At 41.8% G+C, this 22,149-nt stretch overlaps 1 protein-coding gene across 5 annotated transcripts in view; it reads right to left on the reverse strand.

Moving 5' to 3' along the window:
- Window positions 1-6,223: 6,223 nt before the first annotated feature.
- Window positions 6,224-22,149, reverse strand: part of RASGRP3 (RAS guanyl releasing protein 3) — a 76,279-nt gene continuing 60,353 nt past the window's right edge. For 4 of the 5 annotated variants that reach the window (XM_032881891.1, XM_032881889.1, XM_032881890.1 and 1 more), the window contains 5 exons: window positions 19,666-19,813; window positions 14,908-14,944; window positions 12,592-12,717; window positions 11,894-12,258; window positions 6,224-8,126 (listed from right to left, as the gene is read on the reverse strand). In XM_032881891.1, the coding sequence (XP_032737782.1) occupies window positions 8,118-8,126; window positions 11,894-12,258; window positions 12,592-12,717; window positions 14,908-14,944; window positions 19,666-19,813 (685 nt within the window). In that variant the 3' untranslated portion in view covers window positions 6,224-8,117. The remainder of the gene's footprint in view (window positions 8,127-11,893; window positions 12,259-12,591; window positions 12,718-14,907; window positions 14,945-19,665; window positions 19,814-22,149) is intronic. The other variant, XM_032881892.1, reaches the window with a different exon arrangement.

Consider the following 22,149-nt stretch of genomic DNA (forward strand, 5'->3'; position numbering starts at 1 on the left):
AAAAAGTGAAAAAGGTAAAATTATTTTTAATACTATATTTTAACCCATTGTATCGACATGTAATCAATATTCAGAATTTCTTAAGTAACATATTTTACCTTTTTTGTGTGTGCTATCTTTGAAATCAGGCATGTTTTATACCTACAGCACATTTTATTTTGGACTAGCAATGTTTCAAGTGCTTGATAGCCACAGTGGGTAGTGCCTGGTGTTTTGGATGGCTTAGGTCAGAACTTATTTTCTGTGTACTTGGTACTTGGTCTATCATGAACTGAGGAGGTGAAAATAAATGTCTTATACCATTAATACATTTCTGTGTTTTTCTTGTTAAATCTCCTATACTTTTTGGTCTATAAATAAATGTTGGGGCACCTGGGTTGCTCAGTGGGTTAAGCCTCTGCCCTCGACTCAGGTCATGATCTCGGAGTACTAGGATTGAGCCCCACTCTGGGCGGGGGGGGGGGTGTCTCTGCTCAGCAGGGAGCCTGCTTCCCCCTCTCTGCCTGCCTTCTGCCTACTTGTGATCTCTCTCTCTCTCTCTGTTAAGTAAATAAATAAAATCTTAAAAAAATAATAAATAAATGTCGGTGCTCTGTAATTTGGTGAAAAAAGTTTGTAATTATTATATTTTCATTGTGGGCTATATTCTTTAGCATTAAAATAAGCCTGCCTTTGTCCCTTTTTGTGTCTTTTGCCTGGAATTTAATTTTGTGTGATACTATATTTATGAGTAATGTTTTATCTTTGTTTTCATTTACCTGATATATCTTTGCCTGTTTTTTAACTTTTCAAGCATCTGAATCACTTATGGCCAGTGTCTCATACATAGCTTAGAACTGGATTTTTCTTTACCAGTCTGAGAATCTTTTTACTAGCTGAGTTTAGCCCATTTACATTTACATGACAGATATATTTGAACTTAGTTCTGTCTTATTATTTTAGGATAGGTTTTCCATTTTTATGACTTTTAAAAGTTATAAGGTCTCTTTGCTTTGTTTTTGTATTTTGGTATATAGATATTTTATTTTGTTCCAGTGTTCACCTTTTTAACTATGCAGAACTGCCTCCATATTCCATTTTTCTAGAATTACAAAGAAAAGTCGTTGGAAATCTGGAAATAAAGCCAAAGATGGCTTCACGGCTTTTGGGTCTCATTCTAAAGTATTGTCTAACAAGCATAACTAAGGGTCATCTGACTTTCCGGAGCAGTGATTCGCACATGCTATATCCAACTAGCAGTATCAGCACCAACATCACCTAAGCAATTAGAAATGCAAGTTCCCAGCCCCTAGTCTGGACCAGCAAAATCAGGAACTCTATGGACGGTGCCCAGCCAAGTGTTTGAGTAACACCTGAAGATCATTCCGATGCATGGGTCCTGTTTCTCCGACAAGAGCAATTCTGCCCCATAGAGAACATTTGGAAACGTCTGGAGACATTTTGGGTTGTTACAACTTAAGGGAGAAGAGGGTGTGCTCCTGGCATCTAGTGGTATTGCCTGCAACGTACAGGAAAGCCCTCACCCCTTCCCCCCCAAATCATCTGCAAACTAAAGTCAGTCAAGCAGGGCTTGAGAAACTCTCTTCTAGGGGAATAAAACTTTGTTTGCTATGCTATTTATTATGGATTAGGACCCAGACACCAACTTCTGGAAAACGTGATGAGAATGATTTTTATCTGATAGATTCAACTTATTTCTGTGCAGTAGAGAAGATAATCTAAATCTTAGGGTTGGACTGTCCAGCAAGATAGTGCCTTAGTTCTCTATTATTGTGTAACACGATACCCTAAAACTTAGTGGCTTAGAACAACACTAAGCATTATTTTTTTAATTTTTTAAAGATTTTTATTTATGTATTTGACAGACAGAGATCACAAGTAGGCAGAGAGGTAGGCAGAGAGAGGAGGAAGCAGGCTCCCCGCAGAGCAGAGAGCCCAATGTGGGGCTCGATCCCAGGACCCTGGGATCATGACCTGAGACAAAGGTAGAGCTTTAACCCACTGAGCCACCCAGGCGCCCCTAAGCATTTATTATTATCATGGATTCTGTGATTTAGGAATTCATTAAGGGGCTTTGATATGTGGAGAAACAATTTTCAGATGCTCTGTAACAATGTGGCTTGTTTTCCGTGAGAGGTCTTCTGACATTAACTATCCTTTTCCCCCTCCTCTACTATGCCCCTGGGGGTTTTGTTTTGTCTTAACTGTTAATTTTGAGCTTTTATCCAAAATTTGTGCAAAGTTTATTTAGGGAAGGAGCCAGGATGATGTCCAGGCCAGGTGAAATTTGTCATGATCCTGGGTTTTGCATGTAAATTCAATTAGCAAAGCCTAATTGGCAGAGATTGGCAATTGTGGATTTTTTTCCCCCCACCACAAAACTGTAGCACTCTGCTATGGTAGAGACAGATGGTTTTCTTGCAAATATTCCATGTCTGTGTGCTCTGCTTCTCAGAACAAACCAGGATCTACTATCTCCTGCCACTGGCTGGTTGGTGCATTCCTTCTACTGTAAACAAAGGATGAGGCTAGTACTTCTGAATGTGCCTCTTTGTGTTGAGAGGGTTTTTGTAGTGGTCTTTGTAATCTCTCTACTACAGCATCTTCTCTCCAGGCTCTCCTGCAAACCTCTGATCAATCTCTCATGTTTTGGGCCCATCTTTCCCGTTGGGCCCAGGATTTCAGATCCCTCGTTAGTTGCTCCGCAAGTGGAATTTGTTTCTTGTTTTTATTCTTGTTGTTGTTTTAATGATTTCCAGTAGATTAGAAGTAATGAATTCTTTTTCTCTAAATTTTTTTAGTTTTTTTTTGTTTTTTTTTTGACAGGGAGAGCCAAAGAGCAGAAGTGGGGAAAATGGCAGAGGAAGAGGGAGAAGCAGGCTCCCCGCTGAGCAGGGAGCCCGATACAGGGGCTCAATCCCAGGACCCTGATATCATAACCTGGGCCAAAGGCAGATGCGTAAATGACTGAACCACTCAGGCGCCCCTTCGCTACTTTTTTTTTTTTAACTACAAAACGTCAGAAAAGCTGAAGATAGTACAATGAATATCCAGACTATTTACATAGATTTAACTGTGGTTAACATCTTGCCACATTCGCGCTCTCTACACATTTTTTCTTCACTGAAAATTTTAAAGTAAATACAGATATACTTCAACCCTAAGTACGTTAGCAGGCATTTCCCAAAAATGAAAATGTTCTCTTATGTAATCATAAAGTCATTATCACACTGAAGTGAATAAACTTTCATTCAGTAAGTTATTTAACATATACACTATGTCCCCTCAAAGGGAAATATGTTCCAAGAGCCCCCTAAAACTGCAGATAGTACTGAAACCTATAGATGTTACATTTCCTCCTCTACATAGGTACCTATGATAAAGTTTTATTTTGTTTTATTTTATTTTATTTTTTTTGTGAGAGAGCGTGTGTGCACAAGCAGGGGGAGCAGCAGGCAGAGGGAGAGATAGGCAGGAGAAGCAGCCTCCCCCCTAAGCAAGGAGCCTGATGTGAGACTCGATTCCAAGACCCTGGGATCATGACCTGAGCTGAAGGAAGGTGCTTAACCCACTGAGCCACCCAGGCATTCCTATGATAAAGTTTAATGTATAAATTAGGCATAGTAAGAGATTAACAACAATAACTAATAACAAAATGGAGCATAACAAAATAACTGTAATGAAAATACGTGAACGTGGTCTCTCTCAAAATATCTTATTGTGCTGTACTCACCCTTCGTCCTCTGTCACATGACAATCTGCCTCCATGATGGTGAGAGGAAGTGAGGTGACGCCTGTGTTGTGAGGCTAAATGTTGCCGCGTCTGACGTCCAACGTCCAGCGTGTGACGTTGCATTAGGCTACTATTGACCTCTGACCTTCTGACAATGGGTCAGAAGGAGAAGCACCTGCTTCCAACAGTGTTGCCTGCAGGTGACTGGAACTACGGAAATCAGAGCTGCAGAGAAGGGGGACTGCTGACGTCCGTATTTAAATTTCCCTAATTGCTGCCCCCAAAGTGTCTGCTTTATTTATTTTTTGATCCAAAATCCCATCAAGGTTTACAACATATGGTAGCTGTTGTGTTTCATTTGGTTAATGCGTTTCATGTGATCCAGAACTGCTCTGTCCCTCTTTTTTTTTTTTTAATATTTTATTTATTTGTCAGACAGAGATCACAAGTAGGCAGAGAGGCAGGCAGAGCGAGAGGAGGAAGCAGGCTCCCTGCGGGGCTCGATCCCAGGGCCCTGGGATCATGACCCGAGCCGAAGGAAGAGGCTTAACCCACTGAGCCACCCAGGCGCCCCATGTCCCCCTTTTTTTTTTTAAATTACATTTTATTTTTGAAGTTTCAGGCCAGCTGCCTTAGAGAATGCAACCAAACAATGCTTTCCTTATGCTATTTTGTATAAGCTGCAAGTCACTTCTTTTCTGAATAGATATGAGTTCCAGTGTGCGTGTTATTCACATTTTAAAAAGAAAATAGATACTTTTATTTGAGATCTGAGTACGCTCTAGACTTCAGGATGCAAGTTTTGGATGCAACCTGGAGGAAGCGATTTCCTGATGATCTTTAAATCCCAAGTAATTTCCTACCATTTCCACCCTCAGCTGGTGTAAAATAGATTCTGGTTATCAAATGAATGGTGTACTTTCTATATTAAAAGTTAATTGTTTTCCTCTATTTTTTTTTAAGATTCTATTTATTTATTTGACGGAGATCACAAGCAGGTGGAGAGGCAGAGGAGGAAGCAGGCTCCCTGCTGAACAGAGAGCCCGATGCGGAGCTCGATCCCAGGACCCCGGGATCATGACCTGAGCTGAAGGCAGAGGCTTAACCCACTGAGCCACCCATGTGCCCCTTGTTTGCATCTTTTAAACTAAATTCCTTCAAGAGCCAACAACCTCTTAACCTATATTCCTCTAAACTCTAAAATCTAAATATAGGGTTAACCTATATTCCTCTAAACTCATTTACATTTTACCCATTTTGTTTCTTAATCTAGCCTACCTATTTTTCAATCAGAGAGAGAACAGCCAATGTTAAGAAACAGACCAGAGTTAACCCTCCACACACATAGTGCCAGGAATAAGAAGAAGCCCTTTAAATATGTTTCCATTTATACTTCTCCATTTAAATAATTCCTTTTTGATACAGAATTTAGTCAAATGTTGGGTTTGGAGCCTCCAAAGTACAGAGTCATGTAAATCCATAGTCTGGGATCTTGTTGACAATTTTAGAAAAGAACTCTGCTTGACTGCAAAGTAATGTCGACTTACTTATAAGGTCTTTACAAAGTATTTTTACATGGACTATTCGACCTTACCTTTCCAACAGCTCTGTGAAGTAGTTGAGGAAGGTGGTGAAATCTCTTGTTTTCAAAGAAGGAAATTGAGCCTCCAACAGATGTACACGACTTGCCCAGGGTTTCACAACTCTAACTGGCAGAGACGGGATTTATTTTTTTTTAACTTTTTAATTTTTTTTCAGAGACAGGATTTAAATCCGATTGCGAATTATATGCCAGAGGCATGTTGCAATATCTCTCTTGACCGAATTTACCTCCTTAATCAAAAATCAGTGTGTTTGTTTTAGGAATGCTAAGGTTCCTACCATCATCAACAGTTGGGTGCTCCCTTCTGTAGGAGTCCTGCCTTCACTGTTACACAGCAAGACCTTTGGACCTTTGGAGAGACTCCGTTACCCTGGACATGTGGGGACATAACTGCATCAGGAGGCCACCATTAACATAAAGTGTTCAACACCAACTAGGCCTACCCTCTGATTAGGCAGATCTTAAAAAAAAAAAAAAAGCATCAGTCCAATTTGTACATTCTTCAAGGTAGTCCCAGTTGCAGCATCTAACATACTCTCTCCTGGTATCTAATGACAGTCTCTGTTGAGAGTCTGGTTTCACTTTTGCCTTTCACCTAAAAGGTATTAATGATCATTAAAGCTACAAAAGAGAAGTCCGGAGGGACCAGACGTCATAGTTCTTTTCCCTTCGCTATGGGTTTGCCGAATTTATTTATCTTACTGCTAATGGGAAACTGACAGATCGGAAACCTCAGAGTCACCATTGATTGTGAGTAAATAATGTAACCAACATTACAAAGCAGCTTCACTGTGGACACAGATTCTTCTTTAGCAAAGTCATAACAGTCGTGTGTGTGTGTACCTGTGTGTGTATACACGTATGCACACAAATATCCATTTGTTTCATTTTCTTTGTTGTTCATATTTATTTCTTTTTTAGTTGAAGTACATTTAGTATCTTTGTGACAGGAAGGCTGACACTATAAAACTCTTCTTATATATGAAAACTCAAAAATAACCCAAACTAAGTGACGAGTGAAATAATCGCTTTGAGAGGAAAAAGAACAATCCAAGTTTTCTTTCTGAATTTTCTTAAAATTAAAAAAAAAGAAAACAAGAATGTTTCATGTACTTCAATTGCCATTTTCTGTTTGTATTTCATTGCATTTGTGACTAGGAATAGATAATATATACACACAGAGCCAACATTGGGGATGGCTGCTTGCTTTCTGAGGTGCTTTGCAAATGGTGAGTTCTCTTATTACATAGTTTATTCAAAGCTCCCTCAACTAATAACTCCAGTTAATTTGCAATATTTCTGCAAATCGATTCCTCAATCTGTTTGGCACAATTAAGTCCGTCCTAGCAAATCCAGAAGTGTACTTTAAGGTACCATCTCTCCAGAGGGTAGAAATCAAATGTTGCTTTTCTTTGTGCATCTACCACAGGACCTGCCCCAAGCAGGTGGTCAAGTGTTGGGTCAGTAGAACTGTCCTTAATTTTATATAATGGAAAAAAAGAAGAAAGGTAATTCTTTACTGAAGTGACTGCGTCAAACAGAAATAAATTCAGTCTTGTATGGTAGACACATCTGAACTCCCATTGAACCCCAGTGCACTTCCGTGGGTACAATTTCTCACTGGCCACATGGCAGCAGGTCATTCCCCTTGTCCAGTGGCTCAATCCATTTTCCCTATTTGAACACCCTGAACTAAGTTCTTTGTCCTCTAATCATGTAAAAAACAGACCCATGCCTAGTTGTTTAGGTCAAAGGGAGACACTGAAAATACTGATACTTTAAAAGCTGAAATGAAATAGTATTAATCCAAGGTGGTTCCTGATGATTTGATTTCTATGACTATTCTTTAATTATGGATGGCAATTTCTTAGGAAGAGGACAAAAGCTCTCTTTTATAACCAAAACTTTTCGTTTTTAATAAAGTTCTTAAAACTGTTTTGAGTTTTTAAAGAATTGCTGGTTGTTTTTCATTTCACTAAGTGGTTTGCTTTTCTCCCAAATTTTATTCCCCGAAAACTTAATTGATTTTGTAATCACTATCCACATTTTTTTACTGGCAATCTTAACAGGAGTCTTAAGAAAGACGGCTAAACCTAGTCAGCTAAGACAAGTACACTTAATTTTCCCTCACGACAATTATAAATATCAGGAGAGTTTTCATGGCTGTGTCATAGCTTCCTTATGATGCAGAACTGGTAAGACTTATGTGAATATAAATGTATGACTTGTTACACATTGTAATAGCCACTGTAGGGTAAGAACAATGTAAACATCTCCTTGTGTTAGAAGAAACACCTCATTCCAGGACCTAAAGAGCTTTCTTGTCCCTCAAGAAAATAAGCCCTGGTCCCATCCAAAAAGCACAAAACAACAACAACAACAAAACCCCTCTAAACTGACTCCTCCTCCACCAAAAGTTTACAAAAATACTGAAATAATATTCTCACAAAAAAGTAGAGTTTAAAGAATGTGTATCAAGTACATGCAGAAAAGCTTTCACTTCACTCATACATAATTGGGAAAGATACAGGAGACATCTACCAACTACATCACCCAGACCTGGTGACACCTGAACTAGGGCCTGGGGAGGAGGAAATAAATAGTTCATATGGTAAATCCTCGGTCCCATAGTCCAATCAGGGAAACCCCATGGAGTCATCAGGCAGTAAAAGTCCAAGATATCTTTTCAGATAACTTCCTGAGTTGGAGAATTCTTCAGACTTTCTCATCTTGCTCCTTCCAAATGCTGACATTATTGCCTCCAGTGTCCTCAGCCCGAAGTCAGCCATCCTGAAATATGAATCAGAATCTGTTGTAGGGCTGGGTCACATTTAACCAAACAAGAATATTCTTAGAAAGTGGCTTATCAGTTACATTTGAGGGAACATCTCAAATCATCAGTACTTTGTACCCTTAAGATTTAGAGGGAATGAAAAGACCATGTAGTCTATTTACCCAGCTAATGAAATCTTAAATCTTATGGAGTCCAACAAGGTCCTTTACATTAACGCTCCCTAAATAAGGTGCATCCCAAGACACTGGTCTATGAAATGCTTCCTGTTGAAGTTTCCCTCTTAGAAATCCACAGCATAAATCTGTATAAGGATACTGAGAAAATCTGTAAGGGAAAACAATATGGATCTGCATAGATATATAGAGAGATACATAGGGAGAGATATACATAAACATATCAGACTGTTTACTCCAGGATTTCCTAGCCTTTCTACAATATTTGTTAATTAGATTTAACTTAACAGAAGATAAGGGAAAACAAAGAAGCATTATAAGGAAAATATACATGTTCTTACTACCAAGAGCAATCATGACCTGACATTTGTCCCTGCCATCCAGCGCCTCAGTGATCATTGGTGAAATGATATGCATAGTCACAAAAAATGTTCAGACCCTTTAATTTTAAAATGAGTTTAAATCCTGGAACTCCACCGAAGGAAATACACAGATTACAAACACAGCTTTCTTTTCTGTCAGTTTCTCATTTTTACTCATAGGACTCACAGACATTATCTGAGTCTACATAATAAATCTGTAAATCACTTCTCTGAATGCCACTCATTGCCTTGCCTGTCAGAAAAAAGTTCTTAAATATGAAAACTCCTTTGTCTACATATTCAACTCTGATGTAATTTCATCACATTTTTTCCTTTTTCCTTTTTTTCCTCAACAAGGGTAATTATCTTTTCATCTGTTACTGATTTGGATGAGGACACTGTATACTATATGCATTACATATACAAACATATTGTGTTCTTTAATTAGCACACATGAAATTAAATACTAGTAGTCAGTGAACCATCTCTATGATTTATGACATGAGAAAATTGAAAGGATAAGACAATACTTGAATATAAATATTCAATTTTCAAAGAACACAATTAAATTTTAAAAATCCAGATCTTTGTCTCTATTTCCTTATAAAGACTGAAGATCAGGAAATCCTACTCATGTAAGTGATTGTCCTACATCGAACAGGCCGAGAATTTCTCCTAGTCCAGGAGCAAGGTTTAAGTACCCTGAACAGTGCTAGGAGAATAGAAGTGAGCTCATAGCTCGTTTCACTGTTTATTAAGCAAAAGCAGGTACTCCCCTGAATTCAGAGGTGGTTTACAAGGTGAGCACCATCTTGAAAGCTCTAGGTAGGCATCCTATGACTCTGCCCATAGAATCTCTTGTTTTTCCTGAGATTTTAATTATAACTACATTGCTCATGGAAACAGCCTCTATAGGCTGAGGCGGTAATGGAATGACTAGCACTATTTCAAAGAATCTTGCACAGCAATTTCTCACTTTTTTGGGGGGGGGTCATAGACCCCCTTAAGTATCTGCTCAATGCTGTGGACCCTTTTTCCAAAATGCGCATATGTCCATAATTTCACATAAAATATAATACAGTTTCATGAATTCCTTGAGGCCCTTCTTGAGACTGCAAGTTCAGATCTCTTCACCTAGAATATCTTCTTCTGTCATAGTATCAGGAACATTTTCTTTCTTCTTCTTTTTTTTTTTTTTAAAGATTTTATTCATTCACTTGACAGATCACAAGTAGGCAGAAAGGCAGGCAGAGAGAGAGGAGGAAGCAGGCTTGCCGCTGATCAGAGAGCCCAATGTGGGGCTCGATCCCAGGATCCTGAGATCACAACCTAAGCCAAAGGCAGAGGCTCAACCCACTGAGCCATCCAGAGGCCCCAGGAACATTTTCTTATTCACCTTTATATTCCTAGTTTGAACTATGCCAGGCCAGTAGAAGAAAGGGAAGGATAGGACTGAAATATTTGCCAAGATGATCACTGAAGAAATGTTAAAAATAAAGTTGGCATTGCAAATCTATAGGGACAGAGAGTAAATTAGTGGGTTGCTTAGGGCTGGGATGAGGTAGGGGAGATGAGCTGTGACTGCTAATGGGTACGTTTGGAGATGATATAAACGTTCTTTTTCTTTTTTTGAACAATTTATTTACTTATTTTAGAGCGAGAGAGAGCACGAGGGGGTGGAGAGAGGAACAGAGGGAGAGGGACAAGCAGACTCCAAGTGAGCATGGAGCCTGATGTGGGGTGTGATCCCACAACCCTGAGATCATGACCTGAACTAAAATCAAGAGTCTAATGCTCAACCAACTGAATGATCCAGGCACCCCCAGGGGATGATATAAAAATTCTATAATTAGATTGTAACGATGGTTGCATATCTCTGTGACTACTGAAAACCCATGAATTATATATACACTTTATTTATTTATTTATTTATTTAAAGATTTTATTTATTTATTTGACAGAGAAATAGAGCACAAGTAGGCAGAGAGTGAGGCAGAGAAAGAGAGGGGGAAGCAGGCTCCCCACTGAGCTGAGAGCCCGATGCGGGGCTTGATCCCAGGACTCTGAGATCATGACTTGAGCCGAAGGCAGAGGCTTAACCCACTGAGCCACCCACCCAGGCGCCCCTAAATGAGTATGTTTTATAGTACATAAATGAGGTTTCAATTATGGTGTTTTCAAAAGTTGGTGTTAAAAGAAAGGAAAAAGAAATGGCTCAGCAGGAACTTACAGTAAACTGCCTAAAACTGAAGATAAATTGTGGCCTCCTTATTAATTGTCTTCAATGAGGAAGGAACTAGAGGAATTTTGGTTAAAGGTCATCGGGGTTTTTCTCATGGTGGGAAACCAAGGAGACTGTGTGTTTAGGTGACCTACAGAATGGAATGCGGAGGACCACCCATAAGAATAAAGAGTACTGGCTTGATCCAGTAGGATCTCTGCCTAACCCAATAATTCTGTTTATGACGACGACTCCATAGAGAGGCGATGGCTGCCCTCCATGGCACAGCTTGAAAGGTTAGGAATACGACACCAATTTCCCCAAATCTTTTTTCTTAATACACTACGGACTGTTGACTAATAAATTTATCTAAGTCTATCTTGAATCAATTTATATTTTCAGCTTATTCTAACAAATTCCATATGCTTGGAAGATGTGACTGTAACATTTATGTGGAGCCAGATCCTGGCTTATAGAACCTTGAGGCGCTCATGTCTCTGCTTCTCACCACCCCCTTCTCCATGGTGCTGTCAAAAGCCTTTTTTTTTTTTTTTTTAATTGAGGGCAAGAGTTTCTAATGCTGCTTCCCTATCTGCAAATCTTTTGCTTCCACTGCCCATCACTCTCCCTCCCCGATCCCGAGTTTGGCCCTGATTCTAGCTTGGAGAACTACACTGGTTGGTACAGGGCACTGGTCTCTTGGATACACGCAGTAAGTCATGGATCCCTGGGACATCATTTCAGGACCCAGAAATGGCAGCCTCACTAAGCTTTAGAACCCATCTGGTTCCATTTTAGACATGATGAAACTGTGGTGCAAAGAGAAGAAATCATTTTCCTGGGATCACAAAACTAGCCAACGGCAAGATGAAAAGTGGTATGTGTTAATGCCCAACCATTCAGCTCTCAAAACTACGAGGCTGTCTCCTGGACTCACTATAATGCTCATTTCAGCCCCTCTCCTCCTCTTTCTTGTGATATTACTTGTGGTTTGACCCAGCACTGACCTCACCGTCCTGTCTCGTCTCACCGGCGTCTGCTTCATCCTGGTCAGGCTCGAACTCCGTGCCCCGGTCAACAACATCCACGCCAGCCTGTACTCTGGGCTTCTCGTTTTCCCACTTGGCAAAACCTTTGTCCTTTGCTGCTTTGTCATGGAATTTGGATTTCATTTTGGGGAAGGTGTGGGACCCTGAGTCCCCCCAGCCGGCCTCAGACCATACAGGTTCGGTCTGGGTGGCCTGGCTGGTGGTAGCCCGCTGCAGCCGCACGGAGATCTTGCGAGAAGAGCCTGTGACCAGTGTGATGGCTCTGCTGTCCAGGTCTCGGTGTCCAGCAGCGACGCCAGGGAACTCGAACACCTCATCCTGCACTGGAGGGGGAAAGACTGTTGTGATTATTTGACATCTGATCACTTTAGAGCGAACCATCAAAGTTGGGGCAAACAACAGGAGTCTGATGGTCCCTAGAGGGACAGACCAGAGGCAGACCCAAACGGGCTGCAGGGGAGTTGCGTAGAAGTGAGACCCGAAAGCAGAGAGCAGCAAGTGGGCGTCAAGGCTGTAGCCATAACTACTCACCCTGAAGTAGGTCTTGATGTCGATAATGACACTGACCAGGTTCAGATCCAGAACCCAATGGAAGCCCAAGTGCAAGAAGGCGAGCAGAAAGAAATCAAGGTAGAAAAGAAAGCAGAGGCTATTACCTGGGGGCAGCGAGGGACTTCCAGGCAGTGACCCATGACTACTACCCAAGGAGGGTGCCCGGGTAAATCTTCTGCAGGCCAGAACCAGGAGGTCTTTGCACTGTTTGTGACAATTGGCTCCACAGTCTGAAAAATTCCACAGTATCACAGATGATTAGTGGGAACTATGGGCATCGGGTGCTGCCCGGGTTTCCCGGGTGCCACCTGAGCTGCCAGCTGTGGCCTCCCATCTCCCTTCCTGTGTTGACTTAGAGTCCAGCCAAGGCCTGCAGGGTGTGGCCAGGGTCTGGAAAAGGACCAGTGGGGCTTGTTAGCCTTCTTGGGATTTCTCGCACATTTCCTCCACTTCTTCCTCTGCACAATTCACTGAGGTGCTGGGGAGCAAACAAGCAGGGGACAGACCTACTGGGGAGTTGTCTTTGCCCCAAACCGAATGTAAATCCCATGGGACGGGGGTTCTCTCCCAGGCCAAGACAGATTCTCCACCAAGAGGCTCCCTGAGCCAGAATGAGGGAAAGAAACCCCAGCTTCCAGTGTCTCCCAGGACCAACAGCCACCTCTGATCAGTCAAAGCGAGGTGTTCATTCAGTATTCACTTGCATTTTTTAATTCTTCTTCATTCCTCCAAATCTTTTCCAGAACAAGTGATTTTATCTCCTGCTTTCTTTCTTTGCCATAGAAACAGAAAACAAGGTGGGCTTATGCCCAGGATCAGGTTCCAGATTTGACTATGGCTTTGAAACAGCAGCAGACTGTGAAAAAGTCCCATTAGATCACTTTAGTTAACAAAGTAGACTATTAATTGCTACTTGGGGTAGAAAACTTTGGCTGCTTTGGAAAAGAACAACACAATTATTTCCCATAGAGGGTCCTACATTTCTCTTAGAATTACTGAACAGATAGGATCAATTTAAAGAGCATATTTCTCGCTCACTATCAAACAGGACCTTTCTAATTCTTTCCAATACTTGCTTTTCCCCCAAATGGTCTTATTTCAAATGCTCTTGTAATGACATCATGGAAAGACCAAATTATAATGAAATGTTCAATCTATTTTAATTAGGTTTTTCATTCCATTGCCTTTAAGAGAACATACTGTATATACAAAGATGTTCCAAGGGCTTAATTGATTTTGGTCTTCATAAAAGTGTGTGTGTGTGTGTGTGTGTGTGTGTGTGTGTGTGTGTGTGTGTGTCTTTTTAGAGGATAAGGGTCAGAAACCAGAATAAAACTATGGCTAGGGGTGTGTGTGTGTGTGTGTGTATGTGTGTGTGTCTTTTTAGAGGATAAGGGTCAGAAACCAGAACAAAACTATGGCTAGTATCTTTGCAGCTTGCAAGTAAAAATCCAAGTTACACTCAGACAACAAATACCAGAAATTAAAGGGAAGGTTTTTGAGACTAAAAGATGGCTCCCATCTAGCTTCAGGGAACTCTGTTCATACAACACAAGGGCCAAATCCTGAAAAATAGCTAGAAGGGGGGGAAAAGGCACCATAAAGGAATAGTATTAATCTGAAGGCATTCTGTGATGAAGATGTTTCCTTTTGTAGCTATATCTTTCAAGAGCATTGTCAGATTCTTAAAGCCACCAGTACAAATAATGTGCATTACCTGTCCAGCAATTTCGTAAACACCAGTAATAAATGATGATCATATATGCATACACAGTAACAAAGTCCTGAGTGCTTATTGAGATGAATCTGTATTGCATTTATCAAGTATATATTTATACTTGATATACTTGATTGATATTTATATATCAAGTATATATTTATTTGTTTCTAAATTTCAATTAAATGGGGAACTATATGAACAAATTCACTGAAAGGGACAAAAATAAGTTTTAAGGCTTCTCTTCTTTTCTCATCATCATCTGTGATTTGGTGGAGATAGGAAAATCTACCTATGAGAGCAGAAAGAGAGGCATACGAATTATGGGAATGAGTGTCTCCTTATTCCCATGAGGGACAAAGTTCTTTTATATGGTATTTTGGTTAGGCCTGTCCCACTCCAGAACCCCCACCCTAATTCTGTGCTGAGGATTCATAAGTCATCCTAGAGATGAGGCCACATGTATGTGGGTTGATAAGGGTGGTTTGCTTGCTCTTGCAACAAACTATAAAATTCCAATTGGGACTCTCCAAAACTCCAGGTTGTTGGATTTTTCTTCCTAGACGTGTTATCTCTTCCGTTGTCCGTGGCCCAAAGAACCGAGTTCTCCATGATGCCAAGAGTTTTTGTGGTTTCATCAGACAGATTTGATTCCTGCCCTGAATGTCACATTTTAAAATTTTACAAAATAACATTGATTTACCTTTGCATTTATATCCTTGCTTGATTATGCCCCAGAGCTGTAACAAGAGACAAAAGAATGTCAGAGAACCTGAATTAAAATCTGGAAAAAAACAAAAACAAACAAACAAACAACCGCCCCCCCAACTCCCCCACCCCTCTACCCCCCCACCCCCCGCCGCCGCCAGAGAAAGGAAGTAAGTCCTGGGAAGCATGATGGTTGGCGGAGCACAAACAGGATGTAACTGATCCTGACACCCTTCCTGTCAGACAGAAGTTCACTCCAGCTGGGGTGATAACAGCTTTGCTTCTTTTCTTTCTGGAAGCCAAATGGGAGCCGGGATGGGAAACTGACACGGGTACATTTATTGGACTTTGGTACAATGCACTCTCAGCACAATGCACAGGGGGAAACTCTCCATGTTTTTGGAAGCCCCCAGCTCCCTCTTCCTTCTTTTGAATCACTGCAGCTGCTCTTGGCGCCCCCTACAGGAAATTAGGCAACGGATGGGACGTATATCCCACTAAAGCATTTGCGTGGCACTAGGTTCTTTTCCAAAGTAGCATTTGTATCTTGAAAGAATACAGAAAACGGAAAAGATCTATTTGTTCATGCATCCATTCTCTGATTGCTCAGTGTTTGGCCTGTGTCAGGGCTCAGGTTGATGCAGTTAAGGCTGTGATTCTGCCAACCACGTAGGAAGCAGGATGTAGGAAGTGAGGAGTGTCTCAGGAGAGATGCAGGGGCCCACAGTTTAAGAAGGGCGGGTGTTTGCCCAACTGATTCAGAGGATCATCCTGCGGGTAGTGTGTTCGCCCTCCTGACACACCGTGTTCTTCCTCGTGTCTCCTTCAGCATGGCACATGGGTCCCCCAGACAGAAACATATAATATTGATGAATTCAGTGGGCTTAACTCAAGCTGGAAGAACTCCCGTTTTTAACCTTTTAGTGGTTAGGTTAGGTGACTGATATCTATTTAATAAAATGATTTTGAAAGAAACAGGGCCGGTGGCCTACTGGGGCTGCGGGGGGTGTCATTTACACATGTGATAGGGGAACAATGCCCTGAGTGGGGTCATCACTACCCTCCCTGTAGGAAGAATGAAGACTTGCCAGTGTGAAGTGACTCGAGGCATCAAGAAGACTGATCCTTACCCTCTGACCTGGAAATTCCACCAGCAGAAAGTGATTCCTTTGAGTCTTAAAAGTTATCGGGGTCCTGGGATGCCTGGGTGGCTCAGTTGGTTAAGCCGCTGCCTTCGGCTCGGGTCATGATCCTGGGGTCCTGGGATCGAGTCCAGCATCAGGCTCCTTGCTCTGCAGGGAGCCTGCTTCTCTCTCTGCCTCTGCCTGCCACTCTGCCTGCCTGTGCTCTCTCACACAAATAAATAAATGCAATCTTTAAAAAAAAAAAAAGTTATCGGGTCCTTCAGAGTATATTATTAAGATGGAAATGTGTCCTGGGAAGGAAGGATTATTAAGACAACTAACTGGAAGCAAGGCCTCAGTAGCTCAGTGATGGGAAGAGGTCAGGAGCAGTCTATACAGAAAAGGGAAGTGGCATTGGGGTAATCATATCATTCAGAGATTCAGGGATCTTCAACGTAATCTAGTTTGCTTCTCTCACATAAAAGGTGAGTAGGATGGTCCAGAAAATTAAATAATCTGCAAGGTCCCACATCTGGGAAACTCTGCAGTGATAAGACTGTTTCCTCACAGAGCCCTTGATGGTAGAAATAACTGTAATAATGATAGCTAACATATTGAACTTCTGTTGTGTGAGAGGCACAGTCTTAAGCTTTTTATGTGTACTCATTTGCTGAATGCTATGTATGTATAGACTGGGCTCTAGAGAGGTGAAGCCACTTGGCAAGGTCTTGCTGCTAGTGAGCAGGGAACGAAGACTTGGGTCACAGGAGGGAAGGACAGGAAGCCACTGCTCCTGGGTGTTTTGTGTATGAGTAAAAACCACCGATTTAGGACAAGGAAGGTTAAGATTTAAGAAGAATTCTAATATCCAGATATGGCACATTATTAGCATAGTTGCAGGAACTGCTAGAAAACACAGAATGAAGCCTGAGTCCTATCAGGAGGGACACTGCAGGCACTGTTTGCTAATGCTCCTCAATGGCTAGGAGACAACACAAGGCAGGAAGGGGCTCTGGGTCAGTGTGCCAGCCACGACAGGAGACAGGGACCTCATGGAGATGGGTATATAGGACTATTTCCTACAGTCCTTTGATTTGAGAGCTCAGGTTGCTTTAGGATTTGGAGGGACTATGGTGTGAGGAGCACTGGACTGGAAGTCCAGGGCACATGAGTGTGCATGACTCATGATCCTTCTGCTAATGCTCCCTGCAATTGTACAGAAGTCACTTACCTTCCCAGACCCCAAAACAAGGGAATTAGCAAAACTCGTTCAGTTTGGGAACTCCAATTCTAAGATAAATATACTTCAAATAGTGCTTGTTTTGCTTACCCCTAAAATGGAATTTATCTTAAAGGCAGGTGGTCCTGGCACAGAAAAATGATTCCTTGCCTTCACCCGCAATTCTTTCAGCGACACATCTAAACTTATAAATTCCCACTGAAAACCAATGAACTTGTGTGTGTGTGTGAAGATTAAATCAAATCACATCCATGAAATTAAATATATTTTGAAGAATAAACAGGGCTATTAAAACTTTAAATGACTTAATTTCAGTTAAACTCTAAAAGTAATCATGGAATACTTTTAAAAGAGAAGTATTAACTCTGAGCATGCTTGATGTCATTTAATGATCGTAACAACATGGTAAGTTTTTTTAAGATTTTTTTTTTTTTTTATTCGAGAGAGCATGAGCAGGGGGAGGCACAGAGGGAGAGGGAGAAGCAGACTGTCTGCTAAGCAAGGAGCCTGACATGAGGCTCAGTCCCAGGACCCTGAGATCATGACCTGAACCAAAGGCAGATGCCCAACCTACTGAGCCACCCAGGTGCTCTACGATATGGTAAGTTTAAACCCCCTTTCACAGATAGGAAAACAGAGATTCAAAGATGATCAGTAATTTGCTCAAGGACAAAAACTTAAAAAGGGCAGACTTGAGATTCAAAGTCAGGGTCCCAGACTCCAAGTCCAGAGCTTTCTACCTTATCACAGAAACATCAAGAACCTGATACCAGCAAACCTGCTCTGATGAGTCAGGAAGGGGAGTATGGAAGCTCCTGGGAAAGATCCCTCGTTGTTGCTTCTATAGAACCCGTGGTTCCATAGAAGGAAGAGATACCCAGAAGGACTGGAGGGCACGGATAGACCTTGAGATTTGATAAGAGCCCGCCAGCTCTCACACCATACCAAAGAGCAGATGTCTCAACTTGACTTTGGGTGGAGCTATCCCACGGCCTAACAGATTCCCTGGGCCCTGGTCTGCAGAAGAACTGCACGTGGCCCTATCCCATGTTAGCATTTTTCAGATCTAGATACAAACAAAAACTCCCCTCAGAGGAGAGAAACATGAAAAAGGGGACGTATTTGTTGTATGATAAAGTGGTCAGGCAATAAAATTCCAGTGGTTAAGCTGACAGAAATAGAATCTCTCCTTCTCTGGGGTGGGCAAAGACAGCTGGTTGGGCTGGCCTTGCCCCTTGACCACATCAGCTGCAGTGAACCCCTGGGGCCATCTTTGAGGTGACTACTGCCTCTTATTTACCCATTCTCGGTGGGGGGGGGGGTGTGCTTGAACACAAACTCCTGTCCTTCAGCCCCTCAAAGCCAGTCCTTCCAGCCTAGGATGGGAAAAGTCTAATTTTTGCAGTAGTATATAATGGAAGCTTTGAATTCAAATGGGTCACCAGTGGAAACTGATGGTTGAATGAAGCTAACACAGCTGAGCTTTGGCATCTGGACAAAAGAGCAATCGTCACATGCTGGGTGCTGGGCCACCTGCATCTGGAGAACCACATTTTCATCTTCTACAACTTGGGTAACAATTCGACTTTCAGGACCCATGACTCTTGGTTCAATATCAGGGCCAATGCTGCCCTTAGCTGCCAAAGAATTACCAGATGTGGGGAAACAAAGTGTACGATCTTCATTTGTGCTATGGTATAGGTAGAGCAAGGGATTTAGAGTCAAAACACCTGCATTTGAGTCCTGGCTCTGGTAATTACGGGCTGTACGATCCCTTATCCATCTTCTCTGGACCCCTTTGTCTCGATAGGCAAATGGAGAGAATGAAGTATTCACCTCATGAGCTAGTTAGGAGGATTAATTACACTAATGTGCATGGAAGTACTTCATTACTGTCAAGTGCCAAATAAATGTGATTTATTATTATAACCATCTTCTCTCCAAAAAGATTTTTTTCCCCCTTTGAGTTATAAATCATTAAGCCATGCCATGATGGATTTCTAGTGACTGACATCACATGAAACAAGAACTGGGAGGAACTGGCTAAGATAAATAATCCCCCTTAATTGCACCTACTATGAATATTAACGATGAATGCCAAGGCTCATTGGGCAGAACCTTTCATTGGCAGGGATTAACAAACTGCTCTCCTGAGTTAACAAGCCTCACCATCCCTTCCTGTCACCAGCCCAGCATTCCTAGAAAGAACACACTGAAACCTGCAGATTTTGCTTTTGTTTTTAACTTAATTTTTAATTTCAGGGAGCCATCATAGTTTACTTCTGATCTAAAGCAGACAATGAACTCAGTTGGGGTATCATCTTCCTATCTTCTCAGAATGAGGCACAAATAACTACACACAAAAGAAAACAATAGAAAAGGGACTTACAAATCCTGCACAGTGTTCACAGAAGGTTGGCTTGAGATAGGTCATCTCCTGAAAATTGTGGACAAATCCAGGTCCCATTTTACAGTGTAATTGGGACTTAGCTCGCAGAAAGTAAGCCATCATTTCGTCTTTACTAATGAGGCCATCCCTGTGAAGAGAATCAGAGAAGGGAGGGATCTTTGAAGACCATGTTGTGAGGTGGCTGACACACTGTAATCACCCAACTCCCGAAACCTTTGTGGCCAAAAGCAGGTGGGCAGTGTTTATATCTCTGTTCTTTCTGAAAGGAGAGGACCTCGAAGGACAGCTTTTGGTGCAAAGGCTTTCTTAGTAAGTAAAAGAGACGTATGTGTATCCTGTGGTCCACAGCATAGAACTCTCCTTCATTACCAAGGAAGCTTCTAGAAGGAAATCTCCTTTATCCCATCCCTTAGCAACAGGGTGTGCAAGAATCAGGCTGCTGGAGAAAGGCAGAAAACCGTAATAACTGGGCCCCTCATTCTCAAATTCATTCAGCCTGACGTCATCTGGGCCACTGCTGTCGGTAATCTTTCATTCATGTCTTACTGGCTTAGAGACTATCTGCTGGCGCCATCCTTTCAGATCTTCACATAGAACCTCTGGTTACACCCACCAGCACACAGCCAGACTTCTTGTTTATCAAGAAGATCAAATCCACTTGAAGCACGTGGTCTTCATACCACTTTCTCTCCACGTCAGCCAGCGCCAGAGCATGTGCCCTTCTGTGCCAATTCAGAATGCCTTTGGATCTCATCTGTCCTCTCTTGCGTCCTCCTGTCTCTGAGGAAGTCACGCTCCTCTCCCCCACTCCGCAGTCTCCCAGGACCCGGCTCCTTCCACATTCCGCTCAGTCTCTTTGCCCACTCCTTCCTCTGTGTACAAATACGCTCACCACTTCCCCATCTGGAAAATGTCTTTCTTTAACCTTGCTTCCGTCCCTGGCACACCTGTCTTTTCTCTCTTCCTTTTCTTACTCCCAAAGTTTTCAGGAAGAATGTTCTTTAAAGGTTTTTTTTTTCTTTTCCATGTCCTTCAATTACTTTTCGGTCCATATGACCAGGATTCTAACCCTACTGTTCCGTTGAAAACTGTCACGGTTGACGTCCTCAGTGGTCTTTCCTCACTTCTTTTTTTTTTTTTTAATTTTTTTAAAGATTTTATTTATTTATTTGACAGAGAGAGAGAGAGAGAGAGAGCTACAGAGGGAACACAAGCTGGGGAGAGGGAGAAGGAGAAGCAGGCTTCCTGCCAAGCAGGGAGCCCGATGTAGGGCTTGATCCCAGGACCCTGGGATAATGACCCAAGCCAAAGGCAGATGCTTAACGACTGAGCCACACAAGTGACCCACTTTTTTTCTTTTTTAAGATTCATTTATTTATTTATCTGACAGAAGGGAGAGAGAGAGCGCACGCAAAAGCAGGGGGAGAAGCGAGGGGAAGGGAAAAGCAGTCTCCCTGCTAAGCAGGGAGCCCAAAGTGGGGCTTGATCCCAGGATCCTGGGATTATGACCTGAGCTGGGGACAGACGCTTAACAGACTGAGCCACCCAGGTGCCCCTTTTTCTCATTCCTTGACGTTGTCAACCTCCAGGCTGCATGTGACACGCAGGCAGGTTTCTTTCCTTTTTGACACTTTCTCCTCCATGTACCCGTGTGATTCCACACAGCCCTGGTTTCTCTCTTGTCTCCCATGTTCCTCCTCCTCTGGCTTTCCTGTAGGATCCAGTTCTTCCTTTCAGCTGAATGTGGGCGGAAGAGGCCCCAGGCTGCAGTCCTGAGGCCCTGAGCTCATGTGCCTTTCAATTTTCCCATCAGAATTTGCTCACATGCCCAGGACTCCAGCTTGCATGGCTGGGCTGAAGACCTAGAAACCAATATCTCTGATAGCCACAGCTTGCTAGAATCTCCTCCGGAATGTTCTACCCCCCTTTCAAAATCAACATATCTCAGCTTACCTAACAAAAATCACGTAAGCTACGAATATTTCAAACTTTCATTTTTAGAAAAAAATAAAATTTATATATCTTTGCCAGGATAAGTGTCAGGTCTATCAACGAACCAGCAGAAAAAAGAAATGAAGAGTAGGGAGTGATTTTAAGTTCATGTCTTACCTACATGTCACGGATAGAAACGAACTAAGGGAAGTGGGTAGTTAGCAGGTAGTAACTTGAATTTTATTTTGTAAAAGAGGTTCATGTTTCTAATAATTTAATTATCTTAAAAGTATTCTTTGTTCTAGATATACAATAAAGATGAATTAAGGTTTTAAGATGTTATGATAAAATATCAAGGCTTTCCTTGGTGTGTTGAATTACTTATAGATTTAGTTTTTTAAAAAATCCTCACACCAACAAAAACATTAAAGAATTCTAAAGTGATATGATTTGGACATTTCATCAATATAAAATCTAGCAACTCATTACAGATGATTTTTAAACTAGGAACTAAGCTCACAGAATTAAAGA

This window comes from Lontra canadensis, unplaced genomic scaffold (genome assembly GCF_010015895.1).
Source record: "Lontra canadensis isolate GAN:19392208 unplaced genomic scaffold, GSC_riverotter_1.0 scaffold78, whole genome shotgun sequence".
Lineage (NCBI taxonomy): Eukaryota > Metazoa > Chordata > Mammalia > Carnivora > Mustelidae > Lontra > Lontra canadensis.